Source organism: Ammospiza nelsoni, chromosome 7 (assembly GCF_027579445.1).
Source record: "Ammospiza nelsoni isolate bAmmNel1 chromosome 7, bAmmNel1.pri, whole genome shotgun sequence".
In the NCBI taxonomy this organism is placed as follows: domain Eukaryota; kingdom Metazoa; phylum Chordata; class Aves; order Passeriformes; family Passerellidae; genus Ammospiza; species Ammospiza nelsoni.
Window position 1 is genome coordinate 23,779,022 of NC_080639.1, and position 18,758 is coordinate 23,797,779.

General features: G+C 39.9%; 1 protein-coding gene across 1 annotated transcript in view; it reads left to right on the forward strand.

Moving 5' to 3' along the window:
• Window positions 1–1,837: 1,837 nt before the first annotated feature.
• The window catches only part of PLA2R1 (phospholipase A2 receptor 1), a 35,783-nt gene continuing 18,862 nt past the window's right edge, over window positions 1,838–18,758 (forward strand). Inside the window, exons 1-10 of the mRNA XM_059475958.1 lie at window positions 1,838–2,004; window positions 4,999–5,382; window positions 7,585–7,752; window positions 8,855–9,028; window positions 10,172–10,285; window positions 10,932–11,075; window positions 12,106–12,294; window positions 13,651–13,808; window positions 15,201–15,308; window positions 16,922–17,034. Coding sequence (XP_059331941.1) covers window positions 1,887–2,004; window positions 4,999–5,382; window positions 7,585–7,752; window positions 8,855–9,028; window positions 10,172–10,285; window positions 10,932–11,075; window positions 12,106–12,294; window positions 13,651–13,808; window positions 15,201–15,308; window positions 16,922–17,034 — 1,670 coding nt within the window. The 5' untranslated portion in view covers window positions 1,838–1,886. The remainder of the gene's footprint in view (window positions 2,005–4,998; window positions 5,383–7,584; window positions 7,753–8,854; window positions 9,029–10,171; window positions 10,286–10,931; window positions 11,076–12,105; window positions 12,295–13,650; window positions 13,809–15,200; window positions 15,309–16,921; window positions 17,035–18,758) is intronic.

Below are 18,758 nucleotides of genomic sequence, written 5' to 3' on the forward strand. Positions count from 1 at the left end.
ACCATAAGGAAGAGAACAGGCCGTTAACAAAGAAATGAAGAAAAAATATTTACAGAAAGTGGGTTCCAGACAGAAAATAAAATAAAGAAGCCAAATCAATACAGCAAATGCCTTAAAGAAGACAGACAAAGCTTCAAACCTGAACACCCCCATCCCCAAAAACTGGAAAATTATATCATTTAATGAGCAAGGTATTATTGACTGCCATGGAGTTTACTTCAGAAAATGTTGCCAGTCATGTTGGTTCTACAAGCCATTATTCCAGCCAAGAATTCTTATTATTTTAAATTAATAAGTATATCTTAGCTATAAATAGCCAGGTCAGTATGCACTAGAAAGGATTTACCAGTTTGGTGAGAACAAAATAGATTGAGGGCAGTAAAAAACTGTTTAGTCAAAGAGAAAGAAGTCAATAGCAAGTAAAAATAGCAAGGAAAACCAGTCAGAATTAATTAAGTTGCTAATTTGCATTTAGCAAAATATTTACGAAAATACTTTGATAAGATAATTATTAGGAATACATAATGAGAATGTGATTACTTTGATCTTGCTGAAATCAGCAGAAAAATCCAGTTGTGCTCCTTCTTGCAGCAGCCTCATTTTTGCTCTGTGGCACTATTATTTTTAACTGCTCTATCATGAAAAGAGCTGAATTTCTCAGTGTGACCCAGCAAGAGAGCCCTTTTCTGGAGCTCAGTACTCAAAGCAGCGGCCTAACAGTTCTGAAGAGATCTAGACAGGTCTGACTGGCCAGATTTTCATAAAGGGCTCATTACTAAGCTTCTCTCCCAGAATCTGAAAATTTCAGAAGGCTACAGCTTTCCTGAGAAGAGGGACACCACAGGCCCCTGAGAGTTACAGCCCTTCTGCCCTGCAAAGTCAGATCACTCGAAACCAGCTTCTGCAGCAGTATTTCCTGCTGTTTGCTCTGTCAGACACTTTTATCATTTGTTAAATGGGGAGAAACTCCTCCACTTATCTACTTATTTCTGTGTTTATTTTCTCTTGCTTCTCAAGTGCTTCTTCTACCAACCAACAGAAAGAAGGTTCCCCAAGCCCAGAGGCTTCTCTTTTCCATCCTTCTATTATGATTGAATTAGACATGGGGGAGCACTCTCAATTCCAGCACTGCATTTATTTTTTTACACTTATGTACATGTTTATATACTTACTTGTCTGCTATGCATAAAGAAGACACCAGAATCATGCTTTTCGCAGATTAAAAACAAACAGTCCCGTGGATTCCCCTAAAGTTACTCTATTTTTATCCAAGAGATTCTGCTTTTGACTCTGCAAGACTGAAACTCAGCCCAAGGGGGGCAACTCTTGCAAATATTCTGAACACAGAGATGAACAAAATGGAAGATGGCAATTCTTTTTCCCCAAGCCCAAACATAAAATGACTTCGAGGTCAAAGCTGACCTAGCAAAAAACACAAGTCTCCAAGTGGGGTCTGGGACAGCTCAGGTACAGAACAGCGAACCTGGGAGCACAGAGTGTGCTGACGGTGGCCTCCCACCGCCAATGTCTCTATGTGTTTTCCAGTTCTTTTTAAGATAAAAGTACTTGGGGTACAGGCAAAAGAAAGTAGGTGTTTTCAGATGGAAAATAATGTCATTACGGAGTATTTTGCCCATGTGAATCCACAGTTTTGGATTCACATGGCAGTAGGCAGCCGGCCCGAGCTGCACTTCCCGTAATGACCTTCCCCGCAGCCCTCCCGGAGCCTCTCGGGGGGAGCCCGCGGGCCGCCCCCGGGGCAGCCCCTCCTTCTCCGCCGGGGTGGGATCGCCGCTCTGCCCTCCCCGGGGCCGGGCCGCCCGCTCCGCTCCCGGGGCCGAGCGGCGCGGAGCGGGGCAGCCGCGGGCGGGCGCAGCGCCGGGGCGATGCCGGCGGCGCGGCTGCGGCTCCTGGCCGGGTGCCTCCTCCTCCTGCTGCTGCTGCTGCTGCTGGGCGGCCGCGGCGCCGCCGCCCTCGGCCGGGACGCGGTGCCTTCCCTGCGGAGTGAGTGACGCCTCGGGTGGCCCGGGGGTGGGGAGCGGAGCGGAGCGGCGGGCGGGGGCCCCGGGCACAGCCCCGAGTCCCGAGCGTTCCGAGCCTGCTGCCGTGCGGGTCCGCCGGGCTCCGCCGAGCCCCGGCGGCTCCGAGCGCTCCGGGACGAAGGGCCGAGGGCTGCCCTGCTGGCTCTGCTTCGCGCCCTCACTGCTCCTTATTCCGCTGCCCATTGCGGTCCTCCATGCGCCCGGAGAGAATAGCGATAGTTTTATCCTCATTTCCAATAAATCCCTGTCACTTCCTTTATTATCACATAAGCAATTCTCTCTGCTTTTTTTGGAGGGAAGGAAATGGGAGGTAAGGAGGAAGGAAATTAAGCTATCTTGTTCGCCTAGTTTTGTTACAGCCGTTTATTCCCGATTAGCTGTGTTGAGCCCGAGTAAACAGGAACTTAGAGGTGCTGGTCAGCAATTAGCTCTTCATCTGGGGCTAAACATCAGCTCCAGGCTTCTCTCTGGGAATACGTTTGTTGTCCCCTTGTCCTTGTGTGGAGGGGCGTGGATGTAGAGAAGTGGATCTGTTCTAAAGACTTCTCTTCACCCATTCAGTTTCTAAAGCATAGATTATCTCCTTTCCTCTTGGAGTCCTGGGGCCGCAGCGCTCCGTTGCAGCTCTTCAGCTGCAGGACTTTGGGCACAGACCTCTCCCTGACACCAGGAGCTTTGTAACAGAACCCATCTGTGTGAGCAGCTGTGAAATGAATGGTGTAGCCTTGCAAGCTCAGGAGAGGTGAGCCTGGAGGCATTCCCAGGCTTGATGTCGCTCCAGTTGTCTCATTGCCCCTCGTAGAGCTGAGCTGGAGCTCGTGGAGCTGTCACTGAGCCTGCCATCTCTCATGTCTTACTTCTGCCGTGAGCTGGCTGTTTCCTGGCAGTCTTCAGGCGAGCAAGCTCAGCTCTCTTGCCAATTGCATTTTGTATGTGGGGAATGGAAACCACATTTGGAAGGGGGCTCAAGAATTATGGTCTGGCTGTTCTTGGCGCAAGTTGCCCCAGAATGAAAAAGGGACGTTATTCACAGAAATCATCCAGATGGGTTATTTGTGTACACTGGGAAAGAACTTTATCTTTTCTCAGCAGTTACTGCCACTCTTAAGGGCCTTACAGATAAAGGCTTTCAAAGGTTGAGAATCCTTCACCTCTGGGTTGTGGTCTTGCTCCCCTCACCCCAGGAAGGTGCTGTTTGGGAGATGCTGCATGCTGTGGAAATAGATAAACTTCCTCAAACTCACAATATACATGTGGATCCCAGTATCCTGGTGAATTAATCTCATTAATCAGAGTTTACTAGTGCTAACATCCCAGTTTTTAGTTACCTAGCAAATTGACAGTGTATTTTTTGGTCAGCAAAGATAAGACTGCTGTGGAAAAGACATACTCATAGTATGAGAGGCAGAAACTCTTTCTGGCCACGTAAATAGAGACACCTGTGTTGCCCATGGAGGATTGGGTTGGGTAAGAAGGGTGAAACCAGTACAAACTGCAAAACTTCACTGGTTTTCACCTGCTGCCAGTCAGAACAGCTTGCTCCAGCTCCATCAGACTGCCAGTTTCTATAGCCATGGGGGAAACAGCCACTGTTAGCAGTGCCACAATCTGCAGTGCCACCTCTTTGTAAGTCATAATGTGTTCTACGCAGAATCTGTAACCAAAAACCTCTCCATAATCCATATCCTCTCTGTTCTGCTTGTTGTATGCACATTATATTGTTGAGCTGATCTCCTGTGTGCTTGTTAGACAGCACTGTCACTGTGCTGCTTGAAACTTCTTCCTTTTTTAGGGCCACACCTAAGCTCTATGCTCTAAACTCAGACATAGCATCTGAGTGGTCCTCTGCATCTCATATTTCATTTGTGGGCTCTGTCAGTTTGAAGGGATTTTTTATTGTCATATTTAGTGCTTCAGTATGCTAGGTGTAGTGAAATACAGAAAGATGCAAGTATGCATGGCAGAAATTATTACTGTAAAATTTGAAGGCAAAATGGAGGTGCTGCTCAGGTTCTCAACACATAATCTCCTGAGGCATAAAATATCTCACATATAATGTGAACAGAACTTCTTGGGTTATTTACCACTGGATTTCTGAGTGAATCAAGTTGCTGAGCTGTTACAGGCTTACATTTTGCTGATTTCCAGTTCCTCAGCTGCCCTCTTCTTTTCAGTCTATATGATCAGTTCAACTTTTGCTCCCAAGACATTAAACAGCTGACTTTTTCACATACTTACAACATGATGTCACATATTTCAGTGAATTTCTATGTGATTCCAAAAAATCTGGGATGTCAGGCTAGCCCCACAACATCTGCTCTTGTGGAAGGTAGTCACAGATGGTTGAACAATATGTATCAAATGGCAAAGGCATACTTTAACCCTTGGCCACCAGTTCTAATGGCATAGAGAAATCCTGCTATTCCTGTGTCCTGTTGACAATGCAACTCATTTTCTTTCTTTCTCTGTAGTTGCAGAGTAAAGAATGAATATGGCAATGTCAGTCTTAAAATATTTAGCTTTTACTTTAATTGCATTCTCCCATCTACATTGGGAATTATTTTGCAGTGTACAGCATGACTTGTATTACTTAAACTTTTTCTCCATTGCTGTGTCCTTTACTCTGTCTTGGTGAGCAGTGGCTTTTTCTTTAAACATGACTGATGTTTTTGGGCACCTCTTGTTTTTGTTTGAGGTCATTTTTGGCTATCCAGCCTGAGAAGTATTATATGGTTTTATTTTTGTGAGCTTGCAAGTAGCCCACATGTTTTGAAAAATCAGCTGGCAGTAAAATTAGATCAGTACTCATTAGTTTTTTGGAGCGTCAGTTATTCTGATGGATATTTTCAGTTTTCTTCCTAAGTAGCTGCAATTAAAACATTTGTCTTTTAATAATATTTAATCAATTGCAGAATTCTACAGACTGAAAGTTTGTTGTGTTTTCTTCCCCTTGCAGATAAAGGAATATTTATGATCCAGAGTGAAAATTCCAGCTTGTGCATTAAAGTGGACAGAGCTGGCCTTGTTCTGGAGGACTGCAGTCAGCTCTCAGAAAAGATGTTATGGAAATGGGTGTCCAACCGTCGTCTTTTCAACATAGGCAGCAGCACCTGTCTGGGGCTGAACATCAGCAAACCAGAGCAGCCACTAGCTATGCTTGAATGTGATTCAACTCAATACTCATTGTGGTGGAACTGTGATGGAAAAGAGTTAGTTGGTGTATCAGAGTTTAAATTAGCAGTTGAAAACAGTAAATATATTGTGGCCAAAAAAAAATCTACTTGTCAATGGAAACAGTATATGTCCTATGATGAAGATCTTTGTGAACATCCATTCCAAGGTAAGAATAAAACTTTGTTATAGAAATGTTAGATGGGAAAAGTTTTAGAAGTTCTGGGTTGCGGTTTGGGCCTCAAAGTTTGTGGGTTTTTTTATGTGCAGTGGTTGAGGTGAGCATACCACACAATTGATGTTCTTTTGTTAAATTGACCCCCACACCAACCAGTATCCTTCCAAATCAGGAAATGCTCATTTCAAACCACCTGTAAAATTAGAAGGGTTACTAAGGATCTGCTGTTGGCTGTGCTGCAGCTTCCCTTATCAGATTAACCCAAAGAGAGAAGAAAGGATTTGGAGTTTCTGTCACTGAAAATCCGTCTGTCTTTGCAGTGTGCATGGACCAGTGTCTGCCATGTTCTGCACCTGGACTCTGAACGTGTCAAACTTTGAAACAGAGAACAGAAGTTTGATAAATCCTGCTGTTCAGCTAGTGTGTAGCTGTTCAGCTGAGGTGTAAGAATGTACATCAAGATCCAGGTCTGCAGACCTGAACAGTTTTCTAGGTTTAAGGACTAAGATAAACCCACTGACTTCAAACAGGAACAGGCAGCCTGAACCTTCACCCCTTCCTCAGCATTTCTGTAAGAGGGAGAGGCCTGATGTTTGCACACTGTCTCAGACTGAAGTTGTTGATTTTCCCCACTTGAACTGGGTGTTTGGGTTCCAGATCTGGTCTTAGTGGTTTCCCCTGTAGATGTACCTCAGCCTCTGCTCTCACCAAACTTCTTCTTTGAGACCTGTGATAACTGGGAAGGTGCCCAACTTCTTTTTTAAAGCCTAATGGAATTCATACTTAAGACCAGACAGAAAAATATAAAAATCCATGAAAAGTCATACACATTTGCCATGTACACACAGTAACATGAAAGTAGACCTGGTTTAGCCCTAATACTGCAACATCTCAGATAGGTGAGGAGACGAGCAGCATTAGGCAGGTACTTCTAGCCTAGATTTACAATCAAAGTATTGAATTGTGTTGGTAAAATCTCTTTCAGGTTCTGTTTTCCACCTTCTACCACAACTCATGCACATGCAAAGGCAAGCCAGCCTGTTAGTCCACCAAGTAAGGGGTGTCAGGGATAGCTACCTTCAAAATAAAAAAAAATTAAAATATTTGTAACTGTAGTAAGAGGTCTGTAGCAATTGAATTTGGTTTCTTGCCAGGACTGAGATAATCCCTCTGTAGCTGGCAGCATGGTAGCAGGCAGACAGAAAAGCAATCCTGATTTATTTTTTGACCTGTTCCTAGTATTTTCTGTTCATTCACATCAGAAGGAGATTTACAATGTGTAAACTGCTCTTTTGTATGTGCACAGCCAGCCATTAACTCTAGAAACCTCTAGGAACTTGGCAGTATGTATTGGTTCTGTAGTTGAAGGACTTTGGTCTTAAAGCTATCAGTGTGGAATATTTGATAAACAATTTCATTCAAAGTGTGGTTGTGGTTCTTTGACCTTTTTTAGAAGCTCTGAGATTTAGGAGACACTCACTGAGGTAAAGCTTTTACAGCTTTCAGTTGCACTGGATTCTCTCAATATTTTGGTCCTCAAAGTAGGAACAAACAATAGGAAAATATTTAAATATTTTGTAAGGCATTGATTGTGGAAACTAATGTGTGGAGCATCAGTTCTTTAGCTGTGTTATTATTCTCCACAGGATAAAAACTTATTTTAAAAATTCTATTTAATATTCCTTTGTCTTGTATGTTTCCTTGCCCAAAGAATGACAAAGAGAGTGGAACACACATTAGAAATCCACTTTATAAAGAGTAGGAGAAGCAGGGGAATAATGTTAAATTACTTGTATGTCATAGACTAATAAATAAGTAGAATTTGTCTCTGAGTGTGTACTGATTTAACTAATTGCTGTTTTATATGGTTGTTCTGAAATATAGATACAGGCTTTGTGTTAATTGATCAGATTTTGGGGCTTGTGGTTTTGTTTGGGATTTTTTTTGTTAATGGAGTAAGTTACAGGAATGCGTCTCATGGTGACAAATTTCATAAATTATTATTTCTACATTTTATTTTCTGAAATTATAATGCTCACACTTGTAATGCTGTTACCAATTATAAATTAAAATTTAAAAGTCATTTTAGACATTTTATTTTTATCACTGCTGCTAAATACAGGAATAATGACATAAGGGGGCAAAAAGAATTGTTGTGGTCTGCATTCTTTGAATCTCTACTTTCTTTTCCAGAAACATACACCTTGCTTGGAAATTCTTTTGGTCTCCCATGCGTTTTTCCATTTAAATATAACAATAAGTGGTATTATGAGTGTACCAGAGATGGAAAGGAATCTGAGTGGTGTGCCACAACAACTCACTATGAACAAGATGAAAAATGGGGGTTTTGCCCAAATGCTGGTAAGATGTTGCTTGTCTTCTCTCTCCCCCCTCCATGAGTTTGTTCTTTATTAGTAATACTAGGACACAGTCTGGATTTGGATTACTTCCCTTCTGTTAGAAGGGAATGTCTTTTTAAAAAGCACAAAGGAATATCTTTAGAAAATCTGTTATAGTTTATTGTTTGACCTTTGAGACTCAAAGTCCTCATCACAACAACAAAACAAGCCGAAGGACCAGCAGAGGGATCAGGAGAAGGACCTCATTCTGTGCAGCCCACTGACCTTACCCTGCAGCCAAAGCCCTCTGTCCTAGTCATACACAGGCAGCTTATGTGGGACACTTTACCTAAGGGCTGCTCCTGCAAAGTCACCTGCTGCTTGGACTGCCCTGCATCTGGCACATTCCTTTTCTTCTGTGCACTGCTTGGATTTGTCTTGGGCTAAAATACTAGAAAGCAATAGCTTTAAAACTGCTTGCTGTTAAAAGGATTTTGGATGTATAATCTTTGTGAACATTTGAGCTTATTGCATAAGTAAGCAAAATAGTGTCTTCTTTCAGTAGAAGTGGTTTGGAAAAGCCTTTCCTACTCAAGCTACATTTCAGATCTCTGTTCCAAAGCATCTTAAAAACAGCTGTATATGTGTCTTTGCAGTGAGTACTTCTGGGAAGCCGTTAAAATAGATAGCATTTGTGTCCTTGCTTATCCTTTTTAATTAAAGGTCATTCTCTTGAGTACAAGGACCACCAGTACAAGGTGAGTGTTGCCACAAGTTGGGTGAGGTGTTCACCATTTGAATATTTCAATGTTCAGCTTTAGAAACAAATGATTAGCCAGAATAAATTAAAATGTAGCTGTGTTGGCTTCAAGAGAGTTGTGGAAATCACCACCAGCTGCAGATCAGCTCCTGAGTGTTTTATCAACCATTTGAAATTTGGAGCAACATTTTATTTCATTAGTGCCCTATTTCCCTATTTGTGTTAACTAAGTGACAGAAAAGGTGATCACAATTGTGCTTCCTTTGGGATTCTGCTGTCATTAATTAATTAAATTGTTCAAGGTGTTGTGTTTCTGATTGGTTTGGCATGATGGGCAGCTGGTGATAAATCTGTTTCTGAATAGAGAGGGGCTGTGACATCTTTTGGAAGAAGAATCCCAAGACACACACCTGCTACCAGTTCAACCTGGCATCCGTGCTGAGCTGGCCTGAGGCTCGGGCTGCCTGTCAGCTGCAAGGAGGGGACCTGCTCAGTGTCACCAACCCCGAGGAGCAGGACTACATAACTAACTTAAGCAGTGAGTAGACATTGCTCTGGGGACCTTGTAGGAAACCTGTAGTTAGATTTCCTCCTTACCTGTGCAAAGGGATAGCTTTGGAGCCTAATACCCTGAGTGATGTCTCTCCCATTGCTGCTTGTGGGGCTGTGTCATGTAACACACCTCAACACACCTCAGTAGAGCTGTTTGAAAGAGCAAGGATGAAGGTAAATCCCCACCTTAATAAACTGAGATGCAGAAGTGGTGATGTTACTTGAGGGTGTCATTTTCTCAATTCTCCCTCCCACAGAGATTCCCATTCATCCTGCAGCTGTGGTTAGGGAGTTTGTTTGTTTACTTTGGAGAATAATACATGGTTACCTTCTCTGCAGTCTACCTTGGTGTCCCTTTCTCCTGCTAAATTGTCCCTGTAAGCTGGACTTCAGTAAATGGGAATGATAGGAGCATTTCTACAGGCCTAAAATAAATGTCCTGGATGGAAAGAATGCCAGCTGTATAAATACATGTTACTCCTTCTCTGATAAGCAATTTGCTTTTCCCCTTGGAGCAAATGTCTCAAACAAATTGTGCAGAGCCTTCTGAAAGGAAGGATTTCATGAGTGTTTTAGTGTGAGTGGAGAAAAGCAAGTGGAGGAATGGGTGGTGGAGTTCTGATGCAAAGGTTGCCTCCGATTTTCATTGCTTCCCACTATTGCTGGTTTTCAATTGAAGGATATAAGCTAACAGGAAGTTTCAAAAATATTTCATTGGCTTTTTGATATGCCTGCAAGGCTGTAAAGGTTTCTGAAAGTTGTTTGATTTATGAAAAGCTGAAACAGGCTAGTGTTTATGTAAACAGGCTAGTGTTTATGTAGCTGCTTGTTCTAGATTTAACTTCTAAGGCCAGCAGCACCTCATGTAGGAAGGGTTTGCAGAATGAGTGGCTTGTGAAGTATTTCAGGTTTCAATTTTATTCCTTTTCATCTCTGTGTTGATTAACAGAGCAACTTACTATTTCTAAGGACAGGAAAAAAAGCCAACCAGCCTGAACTTTGTGGAGAATGCTTTGAAGTTTTGTTTTATTCCAATTGTAACAAGTCAGGACAGCAGGTCTATGCCTGTAGATATTTTAAATCTTGGGGAAAGCATGCAGTATTACTTTGTTTATTTTTTCTGTTTCAGGGCAGTTAAATTCCACAGACATGATGCTGTGGATGGGCCTGAACCACCTGGCTGAAGACGCTGGCTGGCAGTGGTCAGATGGAGCACCACTAATGTTTGTCAACTGGAGAGCAAGTACTTGATGTTCCTCTTGAATGTGTTATAGCAGCATAATTATATGCTCTCTATAACTGCAGCTTGATGCAGCACTGCTGTTCCCACAGCTATGTTTGAAAGTTGAATTAAGTGAATGAGTGCAGGTTATTTTTGTTAGATCTATTTATTCATGTTCACAAACTGAAAGCCTTTCTAAGGATATAACATCAAGTGAGATCTATCTCTTCAAAGCATTAATGGTCCAATCCTTTTGTACTTTCAAAGATGTTCCTTTGCTGCATATTTAAAAACCGTAGCTACTTACATGGAGGAAAGGAGTTTCAATTTTTTTATGTTAACAAGGTGTAATTACAATTAGTACACTAAAATGAATTTTGTGCCTTGGTTTGCTTAATTTTGAAGCCTGTCCACCAACAATTAATTATAGACACTCAAGCTTGTTTCAGTCTCTCATCTGAGAGCAGCAGCCAAGGAGGCATTGCCACACATGTAATTAATGGTAAATGTTCAACTGTCCATAGTACTGGTAAAATATTATTAGAAGTTTGGGTATGCAGGCTTGTTTATACATTAATTCAAGAAGTTGCAGGGAACCTTACAACACCATTTTACAACTAAGAACTGATTTTTTGTAATTTTGTGCTCCTCAAAAATGTGTTTGCAGATGTCTCTGATAACCGTTATAAAGAAAATCATTGTGCAGTGATTAATCCAAGACTAAAGTATGGCTGGAACAGTTATTTTTGTGAATCTGGATTGCCTTTTATATGCAAAAAATATTTAAATAAGACAGAGCATGAAACACTGGGTAAGTGTGTCAGTGTTACTGTATCTTGTTTGTGGGGGTGCAAGGAGAGCAAAAGAAGCCACCTGACTATAAAGTCAGCAGAACAGAGTTGCACCTGCAGTAAATGTGTGGGTTTGCTTGTTTAAGTTGAATACAATTTACTTTAACTGATGTAATAACACTTTTTTTCTGTTTAAATTCAGTCTTTGAAAACAAAGCACTCTTTGTTGAGAGTCTTGGAACAAACAGTTTTAATACAAATAACATTTACTTGATTCCTTACACCATCAGTATGCTCATTCCCTTTTATATTACAATATAAGCCACACTTAGAAGTTGCAAAATAGGTTTTGAGCGTGAATGGAATTAACCAGTGGCACACATGGAAGAAAGATGTATAGATGAAGCACAAAATTTGCAAGGTTTTTTATGATGTGCTGTATTTTTGATATGCCAAAAAAGTGTTGTACATATACTTCAAGTGTTTATACAATGCGTATAAGATGTGTGGTGCATGGAATGACTCAGAATGACTCTGTTCTCTGAGAAAGTCAAAAACAGAATTTAGTTTATTCTAACATAATTTTTTTGTTTTATAAGAGCTACTTGCATAAATTTTTGGTTTTATATGAGCTACTTACACGGGTTCAGCTCCTTCCTAGTAACTTAAAGAAAGTTTAGCAGCATGTTTCAGGTAGTAAAGGAAGGCTATCCAAACATTCTGTAGGTAATGTGTCTGAAAAAGCTTTATCTGTCCTTGAACCAGGTTCAGAAGTAATAAGGGAGATAAACTGTGTTTTAAACTGAATTAGGTTTTGCCACTAGTCCAGCAGCCCAAACAGTTCAATCATCAAATAAAATGGAAGGAGTTTCAGTTTGCTTGGTAGGTGATGATCCATAGAGCAGGTGTTTAGGCCTCCTTAAGTCATCTTGGAAAACTCTGTTTTCAGCATTTTAAGGTTAAAAAAAAACAACTCTGAACGTGTTATGAACATAGCATAAGCTTGGCAATTCTGTCTAATGTACATGAACTTGGTGTGCTCATTTCAAGATACCTGGCAGTACCGTGCCACTCGTTGTGACGCTGGCTGGTACCCGCACAATCGCAACTGCTACAGACTTCATAAAGAGCACAAGAGCTGGAACGATGCTTCTCTCTCATGCCAGAGTGAAAATAGCAGGCTCATTAGTGTATCCTCCATGGCAGATGAAGAGCTGCTCCTTAAATTGCTTGAAAGTGGTGAGTTTGGGGAGTTTAAGTGTGCAGGTGTTTCTTGAAGTATTTTGTGGTGCTGTTTTGTGCAGCTCTTTAACTTGTAACCATCTAAGCGCTATATTATGTGTCACACCCAAATGATGTTTGCAAAAAAAGAAACCATGTTGCATGCCCATTCTAGGAGTCTTAAAAATGCATAGTCACCTTTTCCAATAACTATTCTTAAAATAAAGAGATGACTCCATGAAGCAGACACAGTGAGGCCATAGTAAAAATGCTAGCTTTTGTCCTTTCCTACTCTTGCCTGGTTCCTTGCAAACTATTGCAAAACATTCAGTCATCAACCTTATACTAGAGCTGTGCTTAGAAGCAAAACCAATTCAGTATGTCTTTGGCTTGCAAGCTGGCCTGATCCACACTGCAAAATTGCTGCTGTTACTGTGAGGGCAGAGTCCCCTTTGATGTCAGCAGGGCGTATCAAAGCACTTCTGCTGGTTCACATTGTCCTGAGAGGCAGCACAATTGCACAAGGAACTTAATGAACAAAAGCTCTTTGATGCAGCAATGCCAATACTTTTGTTGTCATAACAGCAGCAAAGGAAAGTGAGTATTTTCTGCCTGCCACAGACACCAGTGTGCTGGCAGAGCTGCACAGTTTGGTTTTGAGTTTTTCTCGCAGAGCTGGGGCAAAGTGTCATGTGGAGATTGGATGTTAACCTCCATCATCTTCCTCACCTCCATGAAGACCCTCCATAGATAACAAATACCATTGTTGGCAGGGATGCTGTAATGGATAGATGTAATTGTTCTCTGTTTGAGTTCAGCTTCAGTCTGCTGCTTCATTCCAGCTTGTTCAAGCTTCTCTTCAGGAGAAGGGCTTACATGCCTGAAAGCCTGAGTGCTTTTTCTCCTGTAGAGGCTGGTAAAATAAAACTTGACATCAAAATGCAAGCTTTATCTCTCCTTTTTTGGTTAGACACTGGCTACAACTGTGCTGTCACTGGACCCTATAACTCTCAGAGAATCCTAAAGCTGAGTGTGGCATGGAAAATTATATGAAGAAATATTTCACTCCCACATCAGTTTTGCTTGCCCATACACTTCAAGAAAGTGCATATGCTCTTAATTTGTATGTTTTAGGATTTTAAAGCATATTATCATGTATGTTGATTCTGTTTTTGAAATTATTTAGCTTTCAAGAGCAGTAGAACCTAGTCTCATCAGTAAGGTTTCCTGAAGTTTATACAGCTTTTATTTTTTCCTGAAAGAAGGACATTCCGATAAAATCCCATGAATAACTTTTAATGGTGGTATCGTGTTAGAGGAAAAACAGGCTTTATCACTTCACGTTAAAATCTGAACTCACTTATTCTTTTACAGAAAATGTAACAGAGACATGGATTGGATTATACAGTAATAACACCCCTGTTGTTTTTGAGTGGTCAGATAGAACCCCAGTAAAATTCTCTAACTGGCACAGACAAGAGCCTAACACCTTTCAAAGAACAGGACAACTCTGTGTTTTGGCACAAGGACCTGTAAGTTTTCTTTTAAAAGAATTAGACACTTTTATTTTAGCTCATAATAATTTTATTTCTTGCTGTGCATACTTTTTTAAGCCATGACCTAGAGTATGACGTTGTTTTTGATTCTTAATGCATTCATGTTATGACAAATGCAGCACGGCCTTTAGAAACCAATGCATTTTGCAGTATTGATGCACAGAAAATAAATCACAGATTTTGAGCTTATGTTCAATAAAAATACAACATATGTAAAGCCTGGCAAATGGAAGAGAACAAATATGAGTTTGTATTTTGATAAAGTAATTTAAAATCCAAGTAATGTGTATCATAATTTATGATGCATAAGTTCTGGTCTTGAAAGTTTCAAATTTATGTTTTGAAAAACTGTCAGCTGTGCCTGTATTATGTTTGTGTAAATATCTATAAATTTTATGGAGTATCTTTCAAAACAATAGTCTAGGTCTACATGAAAGTATAGAAGTTGATAGCAGATTGATTGATAGAGAGATCGATACCAGATCAGTCAAGATTTGTAAAACAGAGAGTAATATTAAAACGACACTATCCTATCTTGTTGGTATTCATGGCACTGTCAATTCTTTTGCAATGTGGTCATGCATTTACTTTACTTTTGCAATTACCAGTTCTTAAACTCACTAATACATGAATTGCTTAAGTAGCACTATAATTTTAAAAACTTTTTTGTAAAATATGTTTTGTCTGAGTGTGAAAACTGTATCAAGGGTTCTGCTGTCTCTACAGTAGTGGGTCCAAGTTACAATCTTTAACTCAGGAGAAAACCAAGACAATTACAGTGACTGGGAAAAGTCTGTTCCTACTGGAATTAGAAAATAGGACTTTGGAACAAGGCGAGGTGGGGAGGGGGGGAGGGTTTAGATTCCAAAGTCATATTTTACTTAGTTTGCAATTGTAAACAAACAAATGAAAATGTAAAATACGAAGGAAAAGTAGGTTTGGGATAAAATTTTTCAAGCATTGTTTTTGATGTATGAAAATTATATGTACAGATGTGTGAAAATTATATGATATAAAGTTTGTAATATCTTGAGTAAGGACTGTTCAAATAAAGAGATTAATCTTACAAAGAACTGTGATAGCCAGAAAGAAAGGTGGTCTGGCATGGCCATGGTGTTAGTTAATCAAGATGCTTTACATCTTGAATGCTGAGTGAAAGAGACAAACCCATTTGTATGATTGATTTGGGATGTCCTGCTGACAGTGTTGGTAGAAGTAAATGGACCATCTATGGCTGGGTAAATGGAGTGAGAAAAATTAGTTTTTTTTTAGTGAAGAGTTAAAAGAGGAAGAGAGAGTGCGATCTAATATTTGTATAGATATGCATGACTATGGATATATATGGAATATACTCTATTTATTCTTTAGGAGGGACATTGGAAGATTAAAAAATGTGAAGACAAATCTTTCTATATCTGCAAAAAAGCAGGGGAATTTAATAGTGTCTCTCCTGAACTGGAATCAAATTGTCCAGAGGTAAGTGGTTTTATGGTTGTTTTAGAACTATATTAATGACATAGAACTATATAGGTAACCTCTAAATACAGGTACAGAACATGTGGATGCAAATAGATAATTTCAGTTTTTCATCTTAAAAACATGCATGTTTTGCTTGGAAAAATCACATTGTTTGCTTTAAAAGTATGTAAACAAAATTTAAATGTAAGATTAAAAGGCTTCACAAGATGCCTTTCATGGCTTGTTGTTTCATCAGTGATTGTTACCCAAGTTCCTATTTCTTTCTAGATCAAAAGTGAAACCCTTTTGTCCAACATCTGTGCAAATAAGGGCTGTTATATGATGCCTCCTCCCACACATGGTTTTCATACACTGAAATGGAATGTCAGGGTGAAAACCTACCCGTTTCATTGACACAGAGGGTGAACTCTTCCACTTGTACATTTGCTTTCAAACACAAATGGGAAAGAGCACAGCTATCCAACTAGGAGATGGTATCATATTTTCAGGCATTTAGGCTCTGTGTTCTAGTAGTAAAAGGAAGCATGTTAAAATATGACTTAGTTTGCCATCAGTTCCTTTTCACAGTGTGGAAAGAAGAAGCTTGTTAAATTTCTGTTATGTTCAAAACTGTGGAGGCAAAAAAATCTCTCTAAGCTGCTTTATTATTTAGCTAATTGTCTTCCTTTTTTAGATTTCCTGTCTTGTTTCTTGGGAAATGAAGAAACGCAGCCAGTTCAGTTGAATTTTAAGAAGGTTGCAATTGAACCATTTGGAGTCGGATGCAGTCTTTTGCCAGATGTAGTGTCCAGATCCAGAGTTCTTGCCATACCATTGTGGACATTACTACTTGATTCCAGCTTAAAATTTCCAGAAGTTTAGGGTGACTGCATTTATTTAATTTGGACCAATGTATTTTGTCACTCAAGAATTTTGTGTGTTGTTAGTGTAAGAAAGGTTTGTCCCAGTCCTGACTGGGTGAAAAATGTGCAGAGCATCAAGGTTTTCTTGACAAGCTGTAGTCAGCAGTTTGATAGCACTTCAACTTCTTCTCAATCCTGTGATCCTCAGGACTGAGTCTCAAGGTATTGAGCCACTGGTCATAAGTATTTTGGCCCACTCTGGCAACTTCTACTCAGGATAAATTTCTGCTGCTTGGTGTTTCACACCCTGTAAAAACATTTGCTAAACTCTCTTACAGTCCCTTGGCTTTGATCCTTTTCTTTCTAATGTGAAAAAAGTTACATTCAGTTAATCAAAAGACTGAGAGAGTGTATTATCTCTTTGTCCTCTTGTTTATTTAAAACAGTTAATCATAAATCCAAGCAGGTATGCTGCATGAGCTCACACCAGCAGAACTTACACCAGTCCTGGTGGTGTCTTTTGGACACCCAGGGTGAATGAAGTAAAAGATAATAATGAGATGAAATGAGGCAGGCTGACCACAGGCACAGTGTTCTGGCTCATCTGATATACACATTTTCAGTGATCTTGAGGGTAACTGCTCTTCAACCATGGTAGCAAAGAAAAGATCTGCAGGGATGCCAGGCATCATCAAACAAAAGGGGGCCAAGTTGTTAACAACTATACAATAATTAATAATCTATAAAATGATGTTCATTTCTTTTAAGGGATGGGAAAGACATGGTGGATATTGTTACAAAATCGACAGTACCCCTCGAAGTTTTGAACTTGCTTCCAGTGGTTATTTCTGCCCATCTGCACTTGTATCAGTAACCAACAGGTAGTTAATCCTATTAGATAGCGTGAAGATACCTCTAACAAGAGCTATTCTAACTTTATTAAGCGTTGCATGGCAAAACATATCACCATGGTGAAGTAATATTTGCTTGAGAGGTGAGCATAATTACTAACATCAGCTGAAATCAAAGGTGTGCTTTGCCTTAATTTTTAATTGAAAATAAATTTATTAATGAGAAATTGTTAGGCTAATAAACACTTTTAGCAATGTGCACACTTGGGCATGCAGAAATCTAAAGAAAATGCTTGCTGCAGGGGTATGTAACATCTTTGAGAAACTTTATTAGTGTACTTGAAAGGTGTACTGAAAGATGAAAATATACTTATTTTTATAGTGAAATAAATATAAAATTTTAATCCAAATCAATTAATGTTTTATAAATGCTTCTGTTTATGTATTCATTTTATGTGATTTCTCAGCAAATAGAGTGAGAGTAAATGTTTGAAAGCATTTGTTGCTGTTTTCCCATGCCTTGTTCTTATTTGCCTCTATTCCAGCTTTAGCAAGAACTTTCTCCTCTGTAGATGTCCAGATGCTTGGGTTTTCTCTGCTCCCTTTGTTATTTACCCTTCATGATGGCTTTCCATTGAAGTTTGACCTACTAATAGATAAATTACATCGATACTGTAACTGCTGCCTATTTATTATTTTTAAAAAAGCCTAAATAAAAAAAAAAAAAAAACAAAAAAACCCAAAGCCCAAAAATACAAGGAGGAAATATCTGCTCCCTTTAGACCAGGGAAAGTAACCCTCAGCAATCCGATAAAGAGTAGGTAGGTATTTTAGGAAACCACTGGCTACCCTACCTAAAGATTGACATCAGTGGGAATTTGCTCTGCCCAGTGGTTCCAGGATTGTGCACAGGGCGTGCAGCACTGAGCTGCAGTGTGACAAAGGTCCTTTCAGGGGGAATAAGGGACAAATCCTTGCAGCTGAGCATTGGCAGCTCAAATGTGGCAGGGAGCTGTAGGCATACTGCACATCACTAGAATAATGTCTTCTGTCTTTTTCTGCTTTTTTTTATTTTTGTTTTTTCACTTCTTGGAAGACCCATCACTAATTATGATGTTATTTCCCAGTTCCAGTTAGCAGCAGTAGCAAGGAGTAGCAAAAGCATGTTAGTTTTGTGGTTTTGTTAAATTACTGCTGACGTTAGTTGTTCTGGAGTGAAAACTGCAAAACCTTTTCAGTAACTGATCCTAAAGTGTTCATTAGATAGTAAGTTGTAGAGGAAGGAGAGTAGACATAAAAAGAGGACGTGCAGAGGAAATGAAAATTAAATGCAAATTCCGAGTCCCTCACAGTGTTACAGATACTGTAACATTGATCACAGTGTTGCATTCTGTCTCTTGCATTACTGTCATCCTTATATTTAGCCATTATTTTCTGAGTTTGTATAACAGTTATATCAGAACTAATTACATTTAAGTGAAAATTGGCTTACTATGCACAGCAGTTATAACTTGCAAAAAGGTGTACATCTCTCACATAACTTTAGTGAAGAAATCAAGATTCTTTGTACTCAGTTCAGCTGGTGCTTTGGGTCCTTCAGATGTTATCTTAGTGCTGGTTTGTGTATCTGCTGGTTTCAGTAGGACACTTCTGTGCAGAGATTTTTCTTTTCTTTCTTCTGGAGCCTTTTCAGACCCCACTAACATTTTTCCTTCATACCTGGAGTTTCTTGTTTTAATTTGTGCATCATTAAT